This window comes from Salvelinus alpinus, chromosome 30, assembly GCF_045679555.1.
Source record: "Salvelinus alpinus chromosome 30, SLU_Salpinus.1, whole genome shotgun sequence".
In the NCBI taxonomy this organism is placed as follows: Eukaryota; Metazoa; Chordata; class Actinopteri; order Salmoniformes; family Salmonidae; genus Salvelinus; species Salvelinus alpinus.
In genome coordinates, this window is record NC_092115.1 from 32,120,692 (window position 1) to 32,139,645 (window position 18,954).

The window sequence follows — 18,954 nt, forward strand, 5'->3', positions numbered from 1 at the left end:
TGGTCAGAGTTGGGAGATGTTACGGGGGTGAAAGAAGGCGGATTTGGTGACAGACTTGATGTGGAACTTGAAGGAAAGAGTGTGGTCCAGGATGACACCCAGGTTTCTGACCTTGGATGATGGGCAGATGGTGCAGCTGTCGATGGACATCACAAAGTCACCCACTTTCTTGAGGAGAGCCTTGGGAACCACCAGCAGTTTTATTGCTGTTGAGTTTGAGTAGATTGGATGTCATCCAGTTTTTTATGTCCTGCAGACAGTTGATCAGAGACGGAGGAGGGAGGTGAGAGGGGTTTGGTCTGCATGTAAACCTGGGCATCATCCGCATAGCGGTGGAAGTTGAGACCATGGCAGCGGATGATCTGGCCCAGGGGAAGCATGTATGATGATGAACAGCAGGGGTCCAAGCATGGAACCTTGAGGTACGCCTTGGTTGACAGGGGCTGGGGGAGATTTAGAGTCTCCAAAGAACACGTACTGCTTCCGGTCAGCCAGGTAGGATCGGAACTAGTTGAGTGGCGTTCCAGTGTGGTCCAGAACCTTTTCCATGTGGTTGAGGAGGATGGTGTGGCAGACAGTGTCAAAGGCAGCAGAGTGGTCACGGAGAATGAGGATATTGAAATGCCAGGAGTCAGCGGCAATGACGAGGTCATTGATGACTTTGACCAGGGAAGTCTCTGTGCTGTGCTTGGCCCGGAACCTCAATTGGAAACGTTCATACAGATCATGATTGGTCATGTGACACTGTAGTTGGGTGGCGACTGCCCGCTCCAGGGTTTTGGAACAGGAGGTTGGAAATAGGCCGGTAGTTGTTCAGGTTATCTGGGTCCAGTCCTTGTTTCTTAGGATAGGTGTGACTGTAGCCACTTTTAGTGAAGGAGGAACAGTTTCAGTCAGTAGAGAAGAATTCACAATGTCCACCACGAGAGGGCACAGGGAAGGTAGACATGCCTTCACCAGAGATGTGGGCATGAGATCCAGTGAACAGGTGGAGACTTTAGATCTGGTGACCAACTCTGTGATGTGGGCTGCATCAACAGGAGAGAAAGCAGAGAAACAGCAGTCAGTTGGGGGGGGGGGCTGTGGGGGGGGGGGGCTGTGGGGGTAGTGTTAGCCACAACCTGGGATGGGGCAGGGTGGGAATAGCTGAAGCTGCTGGTAGATGGATTTGATTTTTAGCTGAAAAAATCCTGAATCTTATTGCAAAGCTCTAAAGAGCCAATGAGGGGGTAGGAATCCAGGGGCCTGAATAGTATGTTAACGTCAAGAAAAGTTTTCTGGGATTGCAGTAGTAGACTGATTTGGCCTGGGAGAGAGCGTCCTTATAGTCCTTGACATGCTCCTTGTAGGCCTCTGAGTGGACTGTGAGATCAGATTTGAAATAGAGCCTTTGTCAACTCTAATTGTTGTCGACCAGTGGACTTCAAAGAACGCAGCTTAGGGGTAAACCAGGGAGCAGATAAGGAGAAGGAGGCAGTCTGAATTTTCAGAGGGGCAACAGAGTCAAGGCTGGAGGAGAAGAATGTGTCATAGTGAGACACCAGCTCCTCGGCTGAGGAAAGAAGAGGATCAGGGTTGTGTGTTTGAAGCTTGTTTTTTCTAGGACTGATGTGCTGACAGACTAAAGGGGTCGGCCACAATACACGGATGGCAAGATGGTCGGAGATGGAAAGATCTAGGCTACGCAGTTTGTTGGGGGCAAAGCCTGTCGAGCACCAGAGGTCCAGAACATGGCCTTTGTCATGTGTGGGACACTGTACATGGTGTGTGATGTTGAAACAGTCCAGGACCTCTGAGAGCTCTGAGACGAAATGAGGTGGGGTTGTTTTGGGTAGTAGAGGAGGAGGTATGGTGCAAAGAGCTAGCCACTTTACCAAAAGGCATCTTAGGCATCTTAGATTTACACCAGGGTGTTCATTTCTGCATTTGTTGGGGAGGCAAGCGCTGTCCCAGAACCAGTGAATGTTGTAGTACAGTTCGCTGTATTTTTTTGTGAGCATCTATAGCAGTAGGCACCCCGACGCACAATCCCCAGGTCGCTGTGCATCCGTAGGGAAAACGGGCTTTAAACCGGACAGACTGAAAACGGTAGAGTTCGGCAGGGAAGTACCTCATCTGTGTCATGACAGAATCCTGATCCAGGCTTGGGGCATTTTGTAAAAAACAGACAGTTTGTAAAAAGCAATCCCAACGCTCAGCAAGAAACAAAACTCGACGATTCTTGTCACGGATGGGCTATTGAAGCAGACAACCACACCGGGTTCAACTCCTATCAACCAAAAACAGTGGCTCCAGTGGGCACGCGATCACCAACACTGGACAATTAAGGAATGGAAAAACATTTTCTAGAACATGACAGAGAGTTCAGTTTACTTGAGCGGCCTACGAAGTCCCCAGACCTCAAACCAATAGAGCATCTTTGGGATGAGATGGAATGGGCTGCTAGCACCATGAATGTACCGTCAGCATAGACCAACATCCCTGTGGAATGTTTCCAACCCCTTGCAGAATGTCCTGAAGAATTCAGGCTGTTCTGAAGGCAAAGCGGGGTCCGACCAGGTACTAGATGGGTGTACCTAATATACTGTCCGGTGAGTGTATATAAAACACAGGAAATTATGTTTTTGACTGCACTGGGCCTTTAATAACTCAGAAATAAGGTGTCCTGAATGACCATAATTAGACTGAAAACAAATAACAAACGAATCATGGTTCGGGTGGCAGTACAGAAGGGCTCCTCATGGAGACACCCTCTCACATGTTCTCACAGGCCGAGAACCCAGGAGACTTGAAGTTCCACCCCATAGCACCCAAATAAATACACTTCCCCGCTGTCACAGGTGCAGCTTATCACCTGTGATCAGAGATAGAGTGAAGTGAGAGAGAGGGAACAAAGAGAGAACAAAATGATAGATAGTACAACAAAATGACATCACATACCTTCATTCGAACAACTAATTAAGAATAACGGATCAGGGTGCAATTATGATAGTATGCATATAACTGTAAATTGATTAAATATGGATTATAACACTGTCCAGTATATCAAAGGATAAACACAAACACATCCATAGTTTCACTTTCTAATACTTAGCCCTCCCATCTAGAAAGAGATGGCAGGCACCCACCCAGTGAAGGCCTCCTTACACAGTGGCACAGAGGGTTTATGATCTGACTGCAGAGCTGAATATTGCAGGTTCAATCCCGCATATTCTTAACCCATGTTTCTTTAGAGAGAAAAAAAAACTGTGAAATTGAGGCTCAGATCAAATCTACTGAAAGAGAAGATGTCTTTATTTTGTCCAGATTTATAAATCCAGTCTGAAATAAAGAATTCAGACTAACTGTTAAAAATAACACATTGTGTAAAAATGTGTAACAGCCTGACTACACCGCTCGCGTCGCATGCGTGAGCATTGCAAAATAAATGTAGAAATCTATATTATTCAATTATTGCACCCACACTGCTCGCGTGCGCCAACGAGCGTCTGTGTTGCCAAGGGCTAAAATAGAAGTCAGTTCTATTTGTGACGCAGATTGCACTGCAAATCCTGCCTCTCCCATCTCCTCATTGGTTTATAGAAGCAGGTACCCACGTGCCATCTCCTCATTGGTTATACCCACGTGGGTGACTGAAAGACGAACGAGGTCAGTGGCGGTAATGCACCTAATTTATGAAAGTTGCCAATCGCAAGTCCAGAGAAGAAAAAGCCTGGAAGGAGGAGAGATGACTAGAAACGATTCGGTTGACCGTTTTTTGTGTGGATTAATTGGCGGAGTAGAGGACCTTGTGCATTTCAGGTAAATTAACAACTCAATGTTTGTATCCCAGGACAAACTAGCTAGCAACAGCAAGCTAGCTAAATAGGACAAACTAGCTAGCAAGTGCAAGCTAGCTAGCTAAATTGCCATAAATGTTTAATGCTTTTCGACCTGTCCCCAAATTAATATAATTGGTTCAGAGTTTGTTTTTATATTCTAATCTGCGTGTCGTGATCGCGCTTGGTGTGGGGGGACAAAATACATTTATGCACGATGGCGCACGATGCTTTTTCATGCTAAGAATGTTGTGCTAATATTAGGCACAACTTAAATATAACATTTTCTAAATGTTTTTTTAAATGTTCTGAGGACCTCCAGGACAAGGTAAAATGTATATTGCGTGAACATCAATAAAATATTATGTTAAACCTAAAACACATATGAACGTCATAAAACTGACTTACTTGGAAATTGTGTAACATTGTGCATTGTTGTGGGAATGTTCTATGCAACCTATGTGAATATCACACAAATATTCTTACAGCATCCCAAACTACTCCCATTACTTCATCAAATGTCCTGGGAACCTTTAAAGAACTTAGACCAGGTGTTCTGCCAACATTCTTAGAACATTATAGGAATGTCCTCTGCAACCAAACGTAAACACTGCATGAATGTCATCAAAACCAAGCATATTTTGTGTTTTGGGAACCTCTCTCTTGTAATGTACCCACACTGATCCCACAGCCTAATTAAATGTTCTGGGATTCGTTAAAGAACTAAAGAACATTCTTGCAACATCAAAGGAATGTTTTGTGCACCCTGATACAAACATTATCTGAATGTCAGCACAACTGGATAGTCTTAGTGTTTTGCGAACATGTCTCCTGTTTATATCCCCATAATGTTCCCACAACCTAAAGAAACACTCTGGGAACCTTTATAGAACAGAAGAAATGTGTTCTGGGAACGTTCTTGTAACATCAGGTGAATGTTTTTTTGCACCCTAAAAGAAACATTGTACAATCAACACAAAAATTGTGTTTTTTGCAGATGATTCTACAATGTTTCTAATAGTGTGTTCTAAGAACATTAGGCAAATGCTTTATACAAACTTTCTATACTCATCAGCACGGATGGACAGTTTTTGTGTTATGAGAATATGGATCGCGACCTAAGGAATGTTCTGGGAACTTTCACAGAACTAATTTTGGTTTGCTGGGTACACACTCAGTCAAATATTATCATCATTTCCTATAATAGGCTTCCGTGTGGAAGAGTCTACGATCCTGTTCTATCTACACTTGCTCGCTCTCTCTCTCTCCTCGTCTCATGTTTTTCTCTATCTGTCTCTGTTTCTCTGTCTCTGTACCTCCTGTCTGTCTCTATTTTAGAGGGTTAAGCTTTAGTCACAGTATCCTTGAAGCAGCAAAATACAATTGAAATGAATAAAAGATACTTGATAAAAGCTATGCATTAGCGGAACATTAAATAACACAAAGACACAACATTAACTTCACATAAATCAGCATTATTCTTAGGTTACAAGGCAGAGAAACAGGCTGGGTATGATTCAATAAGGTTATTGTTACTTAATACCGTTTAACCTTAATCATTGAGACTGAGCGTGGGAGCTGCGGGTTTTGTCCAGACCATGCATTTTTCTTTTGTTCAATCAGATAAAAACAAGGCTTACAAATACATTGCAATACCCACAATACATATACATTCACCACAACAGAAATGTGACCAACTGAAATATCCATGTGTTTTACTGTTTGTGTTAACTATCAATTATTTTCATTCAAAGATGCCTACATTTTTGGTTGTATAAATATAGCATACACCACATGAAGAATGCAGTGGTGTAGCAGGAGCGTGATGGCAGGGATGGAATGACGCAGAGAGCCACATTCAGATGTTCTTTATCTTTTTGCTGCAGAGTGAAATGTAGAGGAATGTAAGCTGTGCATTTACAGGGGCCCTGAGGAAATATAATACTCCTTCTGCTTGTGTCTGTACTAATGTAATTATGCATAGTTCCCGCTTTGGCTAAAGTTTGCTATCCCTCACTAACAAACATTTGTCCGCAAGAACGCCTTTTTCATCCTAATATGACCGTTTCTTTGTGTTTTTCTTCCAGCAAGACCGTAGTGAAATGGTCAAATCATTTAAAAAAAATGTTGGCATAGACAGAATGTTCATTTTCATTTATATCACGTTTAGGATGCACACACACACACCATAAAGGGTCTGTGATCTGAGTTTGAATGAAGCATCTTGTTTGATGTCTTTTGAAGATGGACATGAAATAATGTCCAAATCACCAGCGGGAACAACATCAAACGGACCCAAATGAAAACACCATGTCTGTTCGGACTCTGGCTTATTATGCCTTCATTTGCGACCGGGCCCTGTGGAAACTAAGCTCCAGGATTGTCCGATTATAGATTAAAGATGGGTTGATTAGTAAAGTTCTTTCATCTCTACCAAACTTCGACAACTTCTCATTTGCTTCACGAATAGTGTGTCATCACTGATATATAGTCTAATCCAAGGTAATACGCGGTGGGAAAGCTGGGACGATTGATGGCTAGGAGCGTGAATGGTGACATCATTGAGGGTCCTTGTTCTTTCGTCAATGGCATGTGACTGTGTCCCAATAGAAAATGGAGCCGCTCCCTACCCCTCCCCCTCGTGCATAAGTGTATATTACAGCATTACCCATGCTCCCCTCAAAAGCCTTCCTCCCACTCAACATGGGGGAAAAACATGATCACCAGTATATTGGTTGATATTACCAAGCACTTGTCTTGAAGGTGATAAGGTGAGAAAGCTAATTTATCAGACAGATTACTTAGAGATAATGAACCAATATATATGCAACAAAAAAACAACCCCTAAAGCCTTGCGAGAGAAGGGAGGCACAGATTTTCCATTCATCATTATTTTGCCTGAGCTAGGAACACACAGATAGATGGGGGATTCAGACACAAAAATGACACCGTCACGTCTTGTACCCGGTTGTGTTGTTGTTGGTGTCAGAAAGGGGGATTTGATTGTGTGCCACTCGGATTTAACGGTTTACGATAAAGCTGCCTCTACAGACAAGATATGGTCCAAATGAACTGCGTGTCCGAGAGAGCCTGACTGTACTACTGTATGCATGGATCCTGGTCATCAGCTTTGGATTTCATCTGATTTATAAGCAAACGTGAAGCCAAGTTTCCATATAATATTTAACAGACCTGTTCAATGTCTCCCGGCCCCGGGCCTGTTGGATCTGGATGGCTCTATGTAAACGCAGAGGCTGACATTCAAACACCGCGGCAGGGAGCCATGGTGGACTTAGCAGCTCAACTCTGCTCTGCCTTGGCCTCGGGCCCCGCTTCGCTCTCCCTCCAAAGTCTGACAGAGAATTGGCATCTCACGTGGCCTAATGAAGTGTATGTCACAGTTAAATGCTGAACTGAGCAGACGTACGTCGTCTACTAACAACAACTGGGTGGCCAGTTTGAACCAGGACCTACCTGCTTGCTGCAAGACCTTACTAGGCAATAATATTTGAATGAAAGTTATTGAGCAGGATAAATGTGATGACTCTCCCTTTGCCATTTCTCTCCATGGCTGCAGGTCTAAACAGAAGCTTACAGTTATCATCATCATGAGCCATGTCTGGACTTGAAAGAAAGAATAGTCAGACATTTGCAAACAAGAAAAAGTCTCACATTTATTTGATATCAAACAAGAGTTGAATTTTTATATAAGCTGACAATGGGATCTTACAAAATAAATGATATGAACCTAAACAGTGCTGAAACAAGTCACACTTCCCAACCATTTTACTTTTTCAAATTTTCAATAACTGTTAATAAATTAATTAGTGTCAAAGGCTGAAATATGCTTGTAAAACTTGAAATATCGCGTTGACACATCTTTTTGAAACCTGACAATTTCTTTCAAGTAAAATAAATTACACAACGACCAAATTCACGCCAAATCTGTGCTTGGCATGGTGTTAACACAAAATATTACTGGCAAAACTCTTAATTCATGAAAGCAAAAAGCACTTCACAAGCGAAGATGTGAGTATGGTTTCTTATGGGACTTTAAAAAAATTATTTTTTTATTTGATTTTTTATGTTCAAACATACCACAATGAGTCAAGTGAGAGGAAAAAACTGATTTGAGCAACCTGCTTTGAGAATAATCTTCTCAACATTGAAATGTTGTATAATTGGTTGCCATAACATTTTTTCATATTTATTTTTTTACACTTGTGGTACAGCAAAATATATTTTCTTTAGCTATTACTCTGACAACAGTTAAATGTGCAATAGAGAAAATATAAGGCCTGAGTCTGAATTAGTGGTTCTTTGTTTGACAGTCCTCACTATTTAGTGGAATGACTCTAGAACGTTCTAGAGTCCAGGACCCAACAGATACTCATCCTCATTCATTCTGGAATCCCCTCCAGGAACACTTCACCAGCGTTCCAAAAGTTCTAAACCCGGAGTTCTAAACCATGTTTTTTTTCTTCTTCAATATAATACAAATGCAGGCTGGACAGGAATGGCGCCAGACAGACTTCTCTCTGACACTTGTAGTGGTCTGTGCATTTACCTCTCTGTAGTCCCACAGCAGAGCAGAGCAGTTCAAGTCCACAGACAGACAGACGGTTTCAGAGGATATTTGTGTGTGTGACCGAGTTTATGTGTGAAAAAGTAATCCATCTCCTTCCTCCCTACCACCCACAAACATTTCACTTCCTGCTCTGACGGGTCATTAGGAGTGCAGAGATGGAGGACTGGGAGGACCGATGAGGGCTGGCAATAGTCTTGACATCAACCAAAGCCCACACACATACATATGTTCAAACCTGTGCAAAAACACCAGAGAAGTGCTTCTCCTCCTTCCTCCATCCATCTGCTCAGAGGCTGGTAATGAGCTGCATCTGTCCGTCCCGGGGGCCCTCTCCCTCGGGTACACAGTCCTCAGCGCTGGGGGGTACGATGCACCCATTGCTGGTGCCCCGGTTTATGTGGTAGTAGGACAGTGGCTGGGGCCCGTCGCCCAGCTCAGGCATGCTTTTATGGTACAGGTCCTCCCCCTCGCTCCTGGGGGAAGGTGACAGGTTATCATCTTCATCGGGGGGGTAGGGTGAGGCTGAGGGAGAGTCTCTCAAGTTGGGCATGCTGGTGTACAGGGAGTCCCTGTTGTTGTTGGGTGAATGGGAATCCCCGTCCCCTGTTGCCCCCACTGTCTCTGAGCCGTGGCACCCAGGGCCCTCCACAGCCCTCCTGGGGGCCTTGTGGGCGCTGTAGAGCAGGGAGTGAGTCCTCTGGGGCAGGAGTGGGGACTCTAACGCCTCCTTATGGTGGGGATGCAGCAGCAACTCTAGGGTGGGGTGACCTCCATCTACTACCCCGACTATACTACCTCTCTGGGGGGACGAAGCCTCAGCGTGGTCCACCACTATGGCATCATCTTCGCTGCCGCTTCCACCCCCACAACCCCTATCCCTGTCCACAGTCACCCTGGTCTGGAGAGGGGCCTGGTTCCTGTCCCTGCTATCCCTATGGGGGTTGTGGCCCTTGGGGGCCCCGCGGGGCCTCAGGTTGTTGTGCACCAGCTCAGAGATGATCATCTTCTCGAAGGCGGCGTCATCCAGGCTGAGGCCCCCCAGGTCCCCCGGGCCATGGACCACGCCCCCAACCACGCCCACAATGTCCTCATAGTCGTCTTCCTGGTTGTCTTCCTGGTCACGCAGGGAGTAGCTGTTGTTAAAATTTCCGTTGAGGGGTAGGGTGTCCATGGCACTGATGTCCCTGCTGTGGGTCAGAGAATGCTGCCCTGCAACGAGAAGCAAGATACCTGGATTAGATATCACTGTTTTAAAGTTAAGAATCAATATCAAATCAATAATACAATACAATACAGTTTGATACTGCTCAGGACACCTCACTGTTAAGTGTTTGCAACCTTTGCTATCTGGATATTTTACATTGATTTAAATAATAATAATTTCTATGTTCATAAAATATACAATTAAAGAGGTTCAAGTACAGTGAGTTCCAAAAGTATTGGGACAGTGACATTATTTATTGTTTTGTCTCTGTACTCCAGAACACTTGAATTTAAAATGATACAATGACTATGAGGTTAAGGTGCAGACTGTCAGCTGTAATTGAAGGGTATTTTCATTCATTTCAGGTGAACCGTTTAGAAACTACAGCACTTTTTGTACATAGTCTCCCCATTTTAGGGGACCAAAAACAAATTCACTTCAAAAGTGTAGTATTTGGTCCCATATTCTTAGCACGCAATGCCTCCATCAAGCTTGTGACTCTACAAACTTGTTGGATGCATCTGCTGTTTGTTTTGCTTGTGTGTCAGATTATTTTGTGCCCAATAGAAATGAATGGTAAATAATGTATTGTCATTTGAGTCACTTTTATTGTAAATAAGAATATAGTATGTTTCTAAACACCTCTACATTAATGTGGATGTTACCGTGATTACAGATAGTACTGAATGAATCATGAATAATGATGAGTGAGAAAGTTACAGAGGCATAAATATCACACCCCCCCATGCTAACGTCCCCTGTTATTGTAATGGTGAGAGGTTCGCATGTCGTGGGGGTATGATATTTGTGCGTGTAACTTTCTCACCATTATTCACAATTCAAACAGAACTATCCGTAATCATGGTAGCATCCACATTAATGTAGACAACTTTAGAACAACGTTCTATTCTTATTTACAATAAAAGTGACTTCAAAATCACACAACACATTATTTACCATGCGTTATTGTCACTTACCCAATACTTTGACGCTTACTGTACTTCAAATATGAATCTCTTTAACTGTAGTTTTCTATCATGTGTGTCTCCATCTAGCATCATCATGTCTGAACATCATAAACAATACGGAAGATATCCTGAACAATATTTCACAAATGAGAAAGGAAAAAACTAAAAAAAGGAACATTACAGCAACAACACACAGATAATGTAGCTAGCCAGGTAACAACGACATAGCAAGATCAACATAACATCATAACACAGAAGTTATGAGAGGGAAAAAAGCGGTGGGGGAGGTGGAGGTATAAAAAAAAGTGACAATGAATAAAACATTCATTCCACCCTTAAAAAAAGAAAAAAGAAAGAAGGAGTAATGTCAAACAAAGACATACGGCCATCTCGTTCACCACTGGAGCCATACAAGCACAGCCCCCAACACCACCACGACACACAGGCACGGTGCAAAGACTCACTTTACCACCACTCACATCAAGTGTGTCTGCTCAGGCTATCTTGCCTAAGAACTGCTGATATGCAAAAAAAAGTAAAACATATGCTTTTTTATTGCGGCTTAAAAAAAATCAAAAATTACTTGAAATAACACAAAAGAGAAACGAGGAGGAGGCTTCAAAAATCAGGCCTGGATTCAGTCGGTCTGTCTCAGATTTGGGTGCCCTCAAAAAGTGACTGATTTATTTGAGTACAACTCTCATTTACAGATTAATTTGAAATCATTTGAAAATGTTTAAGAAAGCTATAGAGAACAAATCCTGTGAACAACTGAATCCAGGACTTGGCAGGTGGAGGGGTTTCAGCAGCAAGCAATCACAGCCTCTTAAAGTCTAAAATGGCAGGTACACTATCATATCATTACTCTCTCTCTCTGCTTAGAATGTGATTGGGGGATGATTTGATTTAACAGGTTTCTATCTATCTACTTCTCCCAGACGGGAAGGAAATACTTTGAACACAATAGATCACATTGAAAACCTCTTGTGAAGACCAAAGACTGGCTAGAAGAAAGTCGGCAGAAGATGAAGAAGAGGGGGAGTAGGAGGATGAGCCTAAATGAGCGAAGGAAGAGGATGAAAAAAAGGCAAAGATGTATTTTGCAGATTAGTTACTGCTTTGCTTCAAGCTCCGCAAAAAGGGGGAGATTGAAGTTTTAGATTTCAGTTAAATGAGTCTGAATAGACCTGACTGGGAGACGGAGGAATACAATTGGAGCTGGGCTGTGACACACACTGCCGTGGAGATGAGGAGCATCTCTTTCTCTCTTTGGTAGAGAGAACAGAGTGTGAAAACAGACATCAAAGAATTTGGAAAAAAAGTGAAAGGTGGGAACACAGAGGGAGGGATGGGGGAGAAGTGTGAGGGCAAAGAAAGGGAGAATATGGAAAAATTCAGAAATAGCGTGAAAAGCCCCATTGCAGGTTTTGCATTTGTTTATGTATGGGTAGTCATTTGAATGCAAACAGGTACACAGTAAATTTGGCAGTTTTAAATCAACACCTAAAGGAGTTAATTTTAGCATTATCTTAGAGTATATATGGTCCCACTCTACAGAGTGTAAAAGGTACTCTGATTAGAGTGTTGCATTTTGAGTGTTAATGCAACACACTTGCCAGTGTTATTCACATGTAAACGAGAATTAACACTCACAGTGAATAGAATTAACTCCTATTAGTGTTAAACAAAAACACTGTTACTGTAAGTCATTTGGGGTGAATATGGTGGAAAGCAGGGTTCCCCAACTGGCAGCCTTATTTGGCCCCCCACATTTTTCTTTTTATTGTTGGACATAAAATACTTTAAAGCAAATAAACTCCAAGAGATTTTAATTTTGGACATCTGTTCCAAAGTATTCCCTGGCATTATAGAGATATTTACAGTGGGGAGAACAAGTATTTGATACACTGCCGATTTTGCAGGTTTTCCTACTTACAAAGCATGTAGAGGTCTGTAATTTTTATCATAGGTACACTTCAACTGTGAGAGACGGAATCTAAAACAAAAATCCAGAAAATCACATTGTATGATTTTTAAATAATTAATTTGCATTTTATTGCATGACATAAGTATTTGATCACCTACCAACCAGTAGGAATTCCGGCTCTCACAGACCTGTTAGTTTTTCTTTAAGAAGCCCTCCTGTTCTCCACTCATTACCTGTATTAACTGCACCTGTTTGAACTCGTTACCTGTATAAAAGACACCTGTCCACACACTCAATCAAACAGATTCCAACCTCTCCACAATGGCCAAGACCAGAGAGCTGTGTAAGGACATCAGGGATAAAATTGTAGACCTGCACAAGGCTGGGATGGGCTACAGGACAATAGGCAAGCAGCTTGGTGAGAAGGAAACAACTGTTGGCGCAATTATTAGAAAATGGAAGAAGTTCAAGATGACGGTCAATCACCCTCGGTCTGGGGCTCCATGCAAGAGTTCACCTCGTGGGGCATCAATGATCATGAGGAAGGTGAGGGATCAGCCCAGAACTACACGGCAGGACCTGGTCAATGACCTGAAGAGAGCTGGGACCACAGTCTCAAAGAAAACCATTAGTAACACACTACGCCGTCATGGATTAAAATCCTGCAGCGCACGCAAGGTCCCCCTGCTTAAGCCAGTGCATGTCCAGGCCTGTCTGAAGTTTGCCAATGACCATCTGGATGATCCAGAGGAGGAATGGGAGAAGGTCATGTGGTCTGATGAGACAAAAATAGAGCTTTTTGGTCTAACTCCACTCGCCGTGTTTGGAGGAAGAAGAAGTATGAGTACAACCCCAAGAACACCATCCCAACCGTGAAGCATGGAGGTGGAAACATCATTCTTTGGGGATGCTTTTCTGCAAGGGGACAGGACGACTGCACCGTATTGAGGGGAGGATGGATGGGGCCATGTATCGCGAGATCTTGGCCAACAACCTCCTTCCCTCAGTAAGAGCATTGAAGATGGGTCGTGGCTGGGTCTTCCAGCATGACAACGACACGAAGCACACAGCCATGGCAACTAAGGAGTGGCTCCGTAAGAAGCATCTCAAGGTCCTGGAGTGGCCTAGCCAGTCTCCAGACCTGAACCCAATAGAAAATCTTTGGAGGGAGCTGAACGTCCGTATTGCCCAGCGACAGCCCCGAAACCTGAAGGATCTGGAGAAGATCTGTAGGGAGGAGTGGGCCAAAATCCCTGCTGCAGTGTGTGCAAACCTAGTCAAGAACTACAGGAAACGTATGATCTCTGTAATTGCAAACAAAGGTTTCTGTACCAAATATTAAGTTCTGCTTTTCTGATGTATCAAATACTTATGTCATGCAATAAAATGCAAATTAATTACTTAAAAATCATACAATGTGATTTTCTGGATTTTTGTTTTAGATTCCGTCTCTCATAGTTGAAGTGTACCTATGATAAAAATTACAGACCTCTACATGCTTTGTAAGTAGGAAAACCTGCAAAATCGGCAGTGTATCAAATACTTGTTCTCCCCACTGTATGTGATCGTATACAAATGTAAGCACGGTTTGAAATGACTATGTTTTAGTCAAATATGATATACGTTTGAGCTTCTTGCGGTCAATTTGCATTCTACAAGTCATCTGTAATTATGTTTTGGTACCCTGACCAATCGCTCAAGAAAGAATTGGCCCGTGGGTGAATCTAGTTGATGATCCCTTGTGTAAAGCCTAGTTTGCATATTTCCCATGGTGCCTTTTCTTTGAGTGAATTGTAGAGTTATGCCCCATGACTGTATTTGTTAATGACATGGTTGTTGAATTCTTTCCTTTTAAAGGAATGTGGCTTTCACCTAGGTGAATGTTATTACAATTCAACTTTATGACAATACATGACATACTGTATATAATAAGGCTTAACTTTGATGGCCTAGTTTTACCCTAACACTATGGTGTTAGGAAACTCCTGGTTTACCAACAAGATCGGGACTGCAAGTCACATTATGCTGTGATGTGTAATTCTTAACACTTGGAATTTTTATTCACTGCAACCTGCATTCAGAATGACTGTCAGGGTTAGGAAACTTGACAGAAAATACTACCATTTAAACTGGAACAAACATTTCAGTAACGGGTGCAATAAATCTTACCAACTGATTGGATTAGTTAAGAAAATGTATATTATTTGTCTTTGTGTAGCACAAGATTAATCAATCAATTGATTGGGGCAAAATTGGTTTGGCTTTGGATAGCCTATTTCTACAATTTATAGTTCGTTTGAGGGGTTTAAATCATTGAACTTTGGAGCTGTTGGAATTTTAACATATTGTCCCATGTACATTGTGTAATTTACTGACGGTCCCTAACTAGCCCCATAGAGATATCCAAAGTCAACCCAAATTTACCACAGGCAGTTAGATAGGGTCATGTGCTGCTTCACTACGAACTGATGATTACTTGTGCTGTCAGCTGTGGGCAAGATTGAAACAAACCCAACCTTAATTTACATTGTGCTGCAGTCACGACTACAAGTCTCACAAAACTCTGTTTTGGACTAGATTGCCTTTATGACCAAAATGTATCCTATTGGCACTTTGTAGTCAATTTTGACAATATAATACATGTTTCTGACTCATATTGATGCCCACAGCCTGTTTTCTGAATGACAAGTCAGTTTTTAGGGGCAGTTGCTCTTTAACTCCTGAATCAACACTAGAAATGGTACACAGCAAAATCAACACCGGCCAATTTGCTGTGTATTGTCTACTGGGAGGGGGGTAAGTGATGTGAACAGAATTTAACTGGACACAGCCGTAGCCAGACAGCTGCATTCTGTGAAAGATTCCAACGGAGATTTGCCCAAGATGTTCTCTTTACCGTTACTGCATCAAATGAACATCTGCACTGTATTATCTTTGAATTAATACACTTCAGGATGTGGAGGCTCATCTATAACGACTAGAGCATTTTCAACTTGAGCCTCTTCAATACTTTACACTTGGGTGATTCATCATCATATAACACTACTTGACATCTGTCTGTTAGAGAGTTACACCCAAACCAGTCAACATCTATTAGGTCAAATTCTTCAACTTTTCATGTTCTTCAATTAGTTACTAATAATGTTTGAGTGCTTTCATGTTCTTCAACTGTGAGTCGCCAACGATAGTTTCTGTGATGTTTGAGGATGAGTATCTCCCTCGTGGCTGTGTGTCTCACGTGTATTTCCACATGACTAATCTGCCTGTAGGGAGGACTGACTGATGATGTGTCTCGGCAGGTTAAGGGATGATGACACTGACGCATACAATAAACGCTTAATTAGACCGTCACTTCATTCACCACCACTGCTCAACTAGAATAAGTTAGCTTAGACTGTAATTATCCTATCATGAAAAAGATGACGTCTCGAAAGGATTGTCTGCTTGCTACATAGCAGTGTTATTTGTAGATTCCACTTACATTTGTGGTGTTTTGATCATACTGGTATTTCATTGATATCATGATGGTAATTAAATCATAATGATATCGTGAAATGTGTGATTTTTGTGACAATCGGTTTGTTAGGTTCCCGAAGTCTTTCCAACCTCATCCAGGGAAAAAAGGCAGAAAATGTGACTTGAAAGTGTCCTCGGTGTTCTCATTGTGAAGCGAGTGAACTGGGCGACCTGCCAAATCAGAGCGACTGCAGTTTCTGTATATTCTCCTGTATCCTTCTCCCCCCCCCCCCTCCACACATTCATCCGGGTGCTGCCTCCTTTCCTTCCATCCGCTCCTCTTTCATCATCAAATGCCTCTGCATATCTGAGGGGTATAATTCTGCCTGCATTGCGTCATGTGCTCCCGTGTTTTTCTGTTCCTTTGCTTGGCTTCCTCCTTTAGTCTGACAGAGAGGGTATCTGGGTCACGCTACACAGACAATGACAGCATTCAAATAAATGGGGATTCGGGTTTGTAGTCAAGAAATAAATAAAGAATGCTATTGAACCTGCTCAAAATGGTATCATCGAAAGGCGAAGGAGGAGAATGGCAAATAATAGGATATAATATATAAACTCTGAATAAATTCATCTCGATTTCCTATAAATGAATGTTGGAGTAGTCTCGATAAGATAGCATTGACCATTCTCAACCTTATCTCATGCTGTGTTACAAAGCGCAGCTTGTATACTAGCTAAATAAAGATTAAATAAAGAGAAGTGGTAATGAGAGAGAGAGAGCGAGAGAAGAAAGGACAACTCTAAAACATAGAGTAAGACTTCTCAACAATTCATGCTGTGTAGGGGCCCACAACCCCACAAAGTACCGCTATTTCAATTAGTTTCAAACAGACACAAAAACGAAACAAATGTTTGCCCAAATGGCACCCTATTCCCTATATAGTGCACTAATCAAGTCAAATTTGTCAAGCTGGCACCATAGGGAACATGGTGCCATTTCAAACACAGATCTGCATTGAAAGGTTAGAGGTCCCCATGCACCTGGCGAGTGAAAGGCTGGAGGGGAGGGGGTGTTGTACACCACCGTCTCAGCCAGCAGGTTGTTATAAGGGTTGTTAGGGTCGTGGGCTCGGAGCAGAGGGTTAGTTAGGAGGTAGTTGCCAGTCATCCCTGTGAGAGAGAAGGAAAGAGTGAGGGAGGAAAAGAAAGAAAGACGAGGCAGGAGAGTGAGGAAGAGAGGAGAAAAAGAGAGGGTTACTTAGGAGGTAGTTGTCAGTCAATCCTGCAAGAAACAGAGAGAGAGAGAGGGAGAAGATGTGAGCGAGGGAGGAGAAAGTCTATTATATTATTATATAGTATCATAATATTATTATAGAAAGGATGAAGCAGGAGAGTAAAGAAGGGAAAAAGAAGAAGATAGCAAAAGAGACCAGAGGAAAAAGGGAGGTGTGTATAGGAGTTCCAGCAGTGTGTTCCTTCAGTAAATACAACGTGCTGGTTAGTTGAGTAGCTGATGTTTAAATACTGTCTACACACCGCATTCTCCAGACTTAATTTCACAGAACATCAAGCAATAAAAATCATCCGCAACAAGTGCGTCAGTCGTCTGTTGTAAACAAAGCCACTTGCTTTATCACCAGATAGTGCCAAAAACTCCGGTACTATACTCACAACATTGCCAAATACTTTCTCTGTTAAATAAATATTTGACTAATAAGTAAACACAACAGTAGGTTATAAAGTGTGAGTCAAATCATTCAGTATGATTAACCATTCATGGTCAAAATATTCAGCATGATTACAGTAGCCATATAATACAAGTAATTGCAAGTATCCACTCTGCAGTCAGCAGACATAATATAGTCAATACAACCACACTGATGATGTGGGGACTACATCTATTGACATCACTGTGCTCCAAAATGTATATAGTATACGTAATACATAAGTATAGACACTGGCTGGAATGCGGTTTTAACCAATCAGCATTCAGGATTAGACCCATGCGTTGTATAAAAGTATAATATTTAATAGCAATGTCCAGTCATTGAAAACTAATCTCTTATATCTCATCTCTTATCAGGAGCGATTAGGAGTTATCTTAATGCTGATGGCACACACTGATAAGGAGGAGTGAAAACGGAGCTGTGTAGTGTTAAACCTCACTGTGACCCCCCCCCCCGTCTCTCTCTCTCCCAAGCTTTTTCTCTGTATCTATCTCCTTATCCCGTCTCTCTACCCCCCCCCCCCCCCCCCCCCGTCTCATGGCTGAAAATCAGCAGGATCAGGCCAGGGTGAGTCAGTGTAGCCAGCCAGGGTCTCCCAGAGTTGAACACACAAGCAGACACCAGCTTCTCATCACTACCACTTGAAGCCAGACTAAATAGCTACATAACACTTCTCCCATCCAACAAGTAGCAGTTGTGCAGGTCGACCATCAAAAGACATGTTTGAAGTGAACTTTGACTCATTTAAAAAAATTTTGAGCGTGTATTTATTTACTTGTTCAAAATAATTTATTGAATTTGTTATTCGTGGTTGATTTAAATCAGGACGTATACAAGCACTAGACCATATTGAGTAAACAATTATCAGTTTATCAAAAAGCTGCCTCTGAATGTAGAGCATCATCCATCATTGATTGGTTAAATAAAAGTTAAATGCATACAAATTGAATCTGCATCTGCCAGATTTATTCTGGCACTTGTTGTCTATTCAAGGTCACATAACAGAGAGAATACAGCATGTGCAAATAGAGACAGTGTGGACAGAGGGGACGGTGTCTTACCCTGGTTCAGGGTGGAGGTGCTGTTGATGTCTCCGGAGATGAAGGAGGATTCGGACTGCTTCCTCACCGTGTCGTTCCACATCCTCCTGATACGACTCTGTGGAGGAGGTAAACAACACACACATTGTATTAGAATAACTTTTAACACCGACGTCAGCTCCCTTTACATGCAACAGTAAAAGAGCACAACTCTGTGGAGGCA

The 18,954-nt window shown here is 42.4% G+C and overlaps 1 protein-coding gene across 6 annotated transcripts in view; it reads right to left on the reverse strand.

Moving 5' to 3' along the window:
* Positions 1-7,472: 7,472 nt before the first annotated feature.
* Positions 7,473-18,954, reverse strand: part of LOC139560502 (adhesion G protein-coupled receptor L2-like) — a 113,885-nt gene continuing 102,403 nt past the window's right edge. For 2 of the 6 annotated variants that reach the window (XM_071377352.1, XM_071377353.1), the window contains 3 exons: positions 18,753-18,849; positions 17,006-17,134; positions 7,473-9,615 (listed from right to left, as the gene is read on the reverse strand). In XM_071377352.1, coding sequence (XP_071233453.1) covers positions 8,693-9,615; positions 17,006-17,134; positions 18,753-18,849 — 1,149 coding nt within the window. In that variant the 3' untranslated portion in view covers positions 7,473-8,692. Of the gene's footprint in view, positions 9,616-11,057; positions 11,097-17,005; positions 17,135-18,752; positions 18,850-18,954 lie in introns of all 6 variants that reach the window. The other 4 variants (XM_071377356.1, XM_071377354.1, XM_071377358.1 and 1 more) reach the window with 3 other exon arrangements.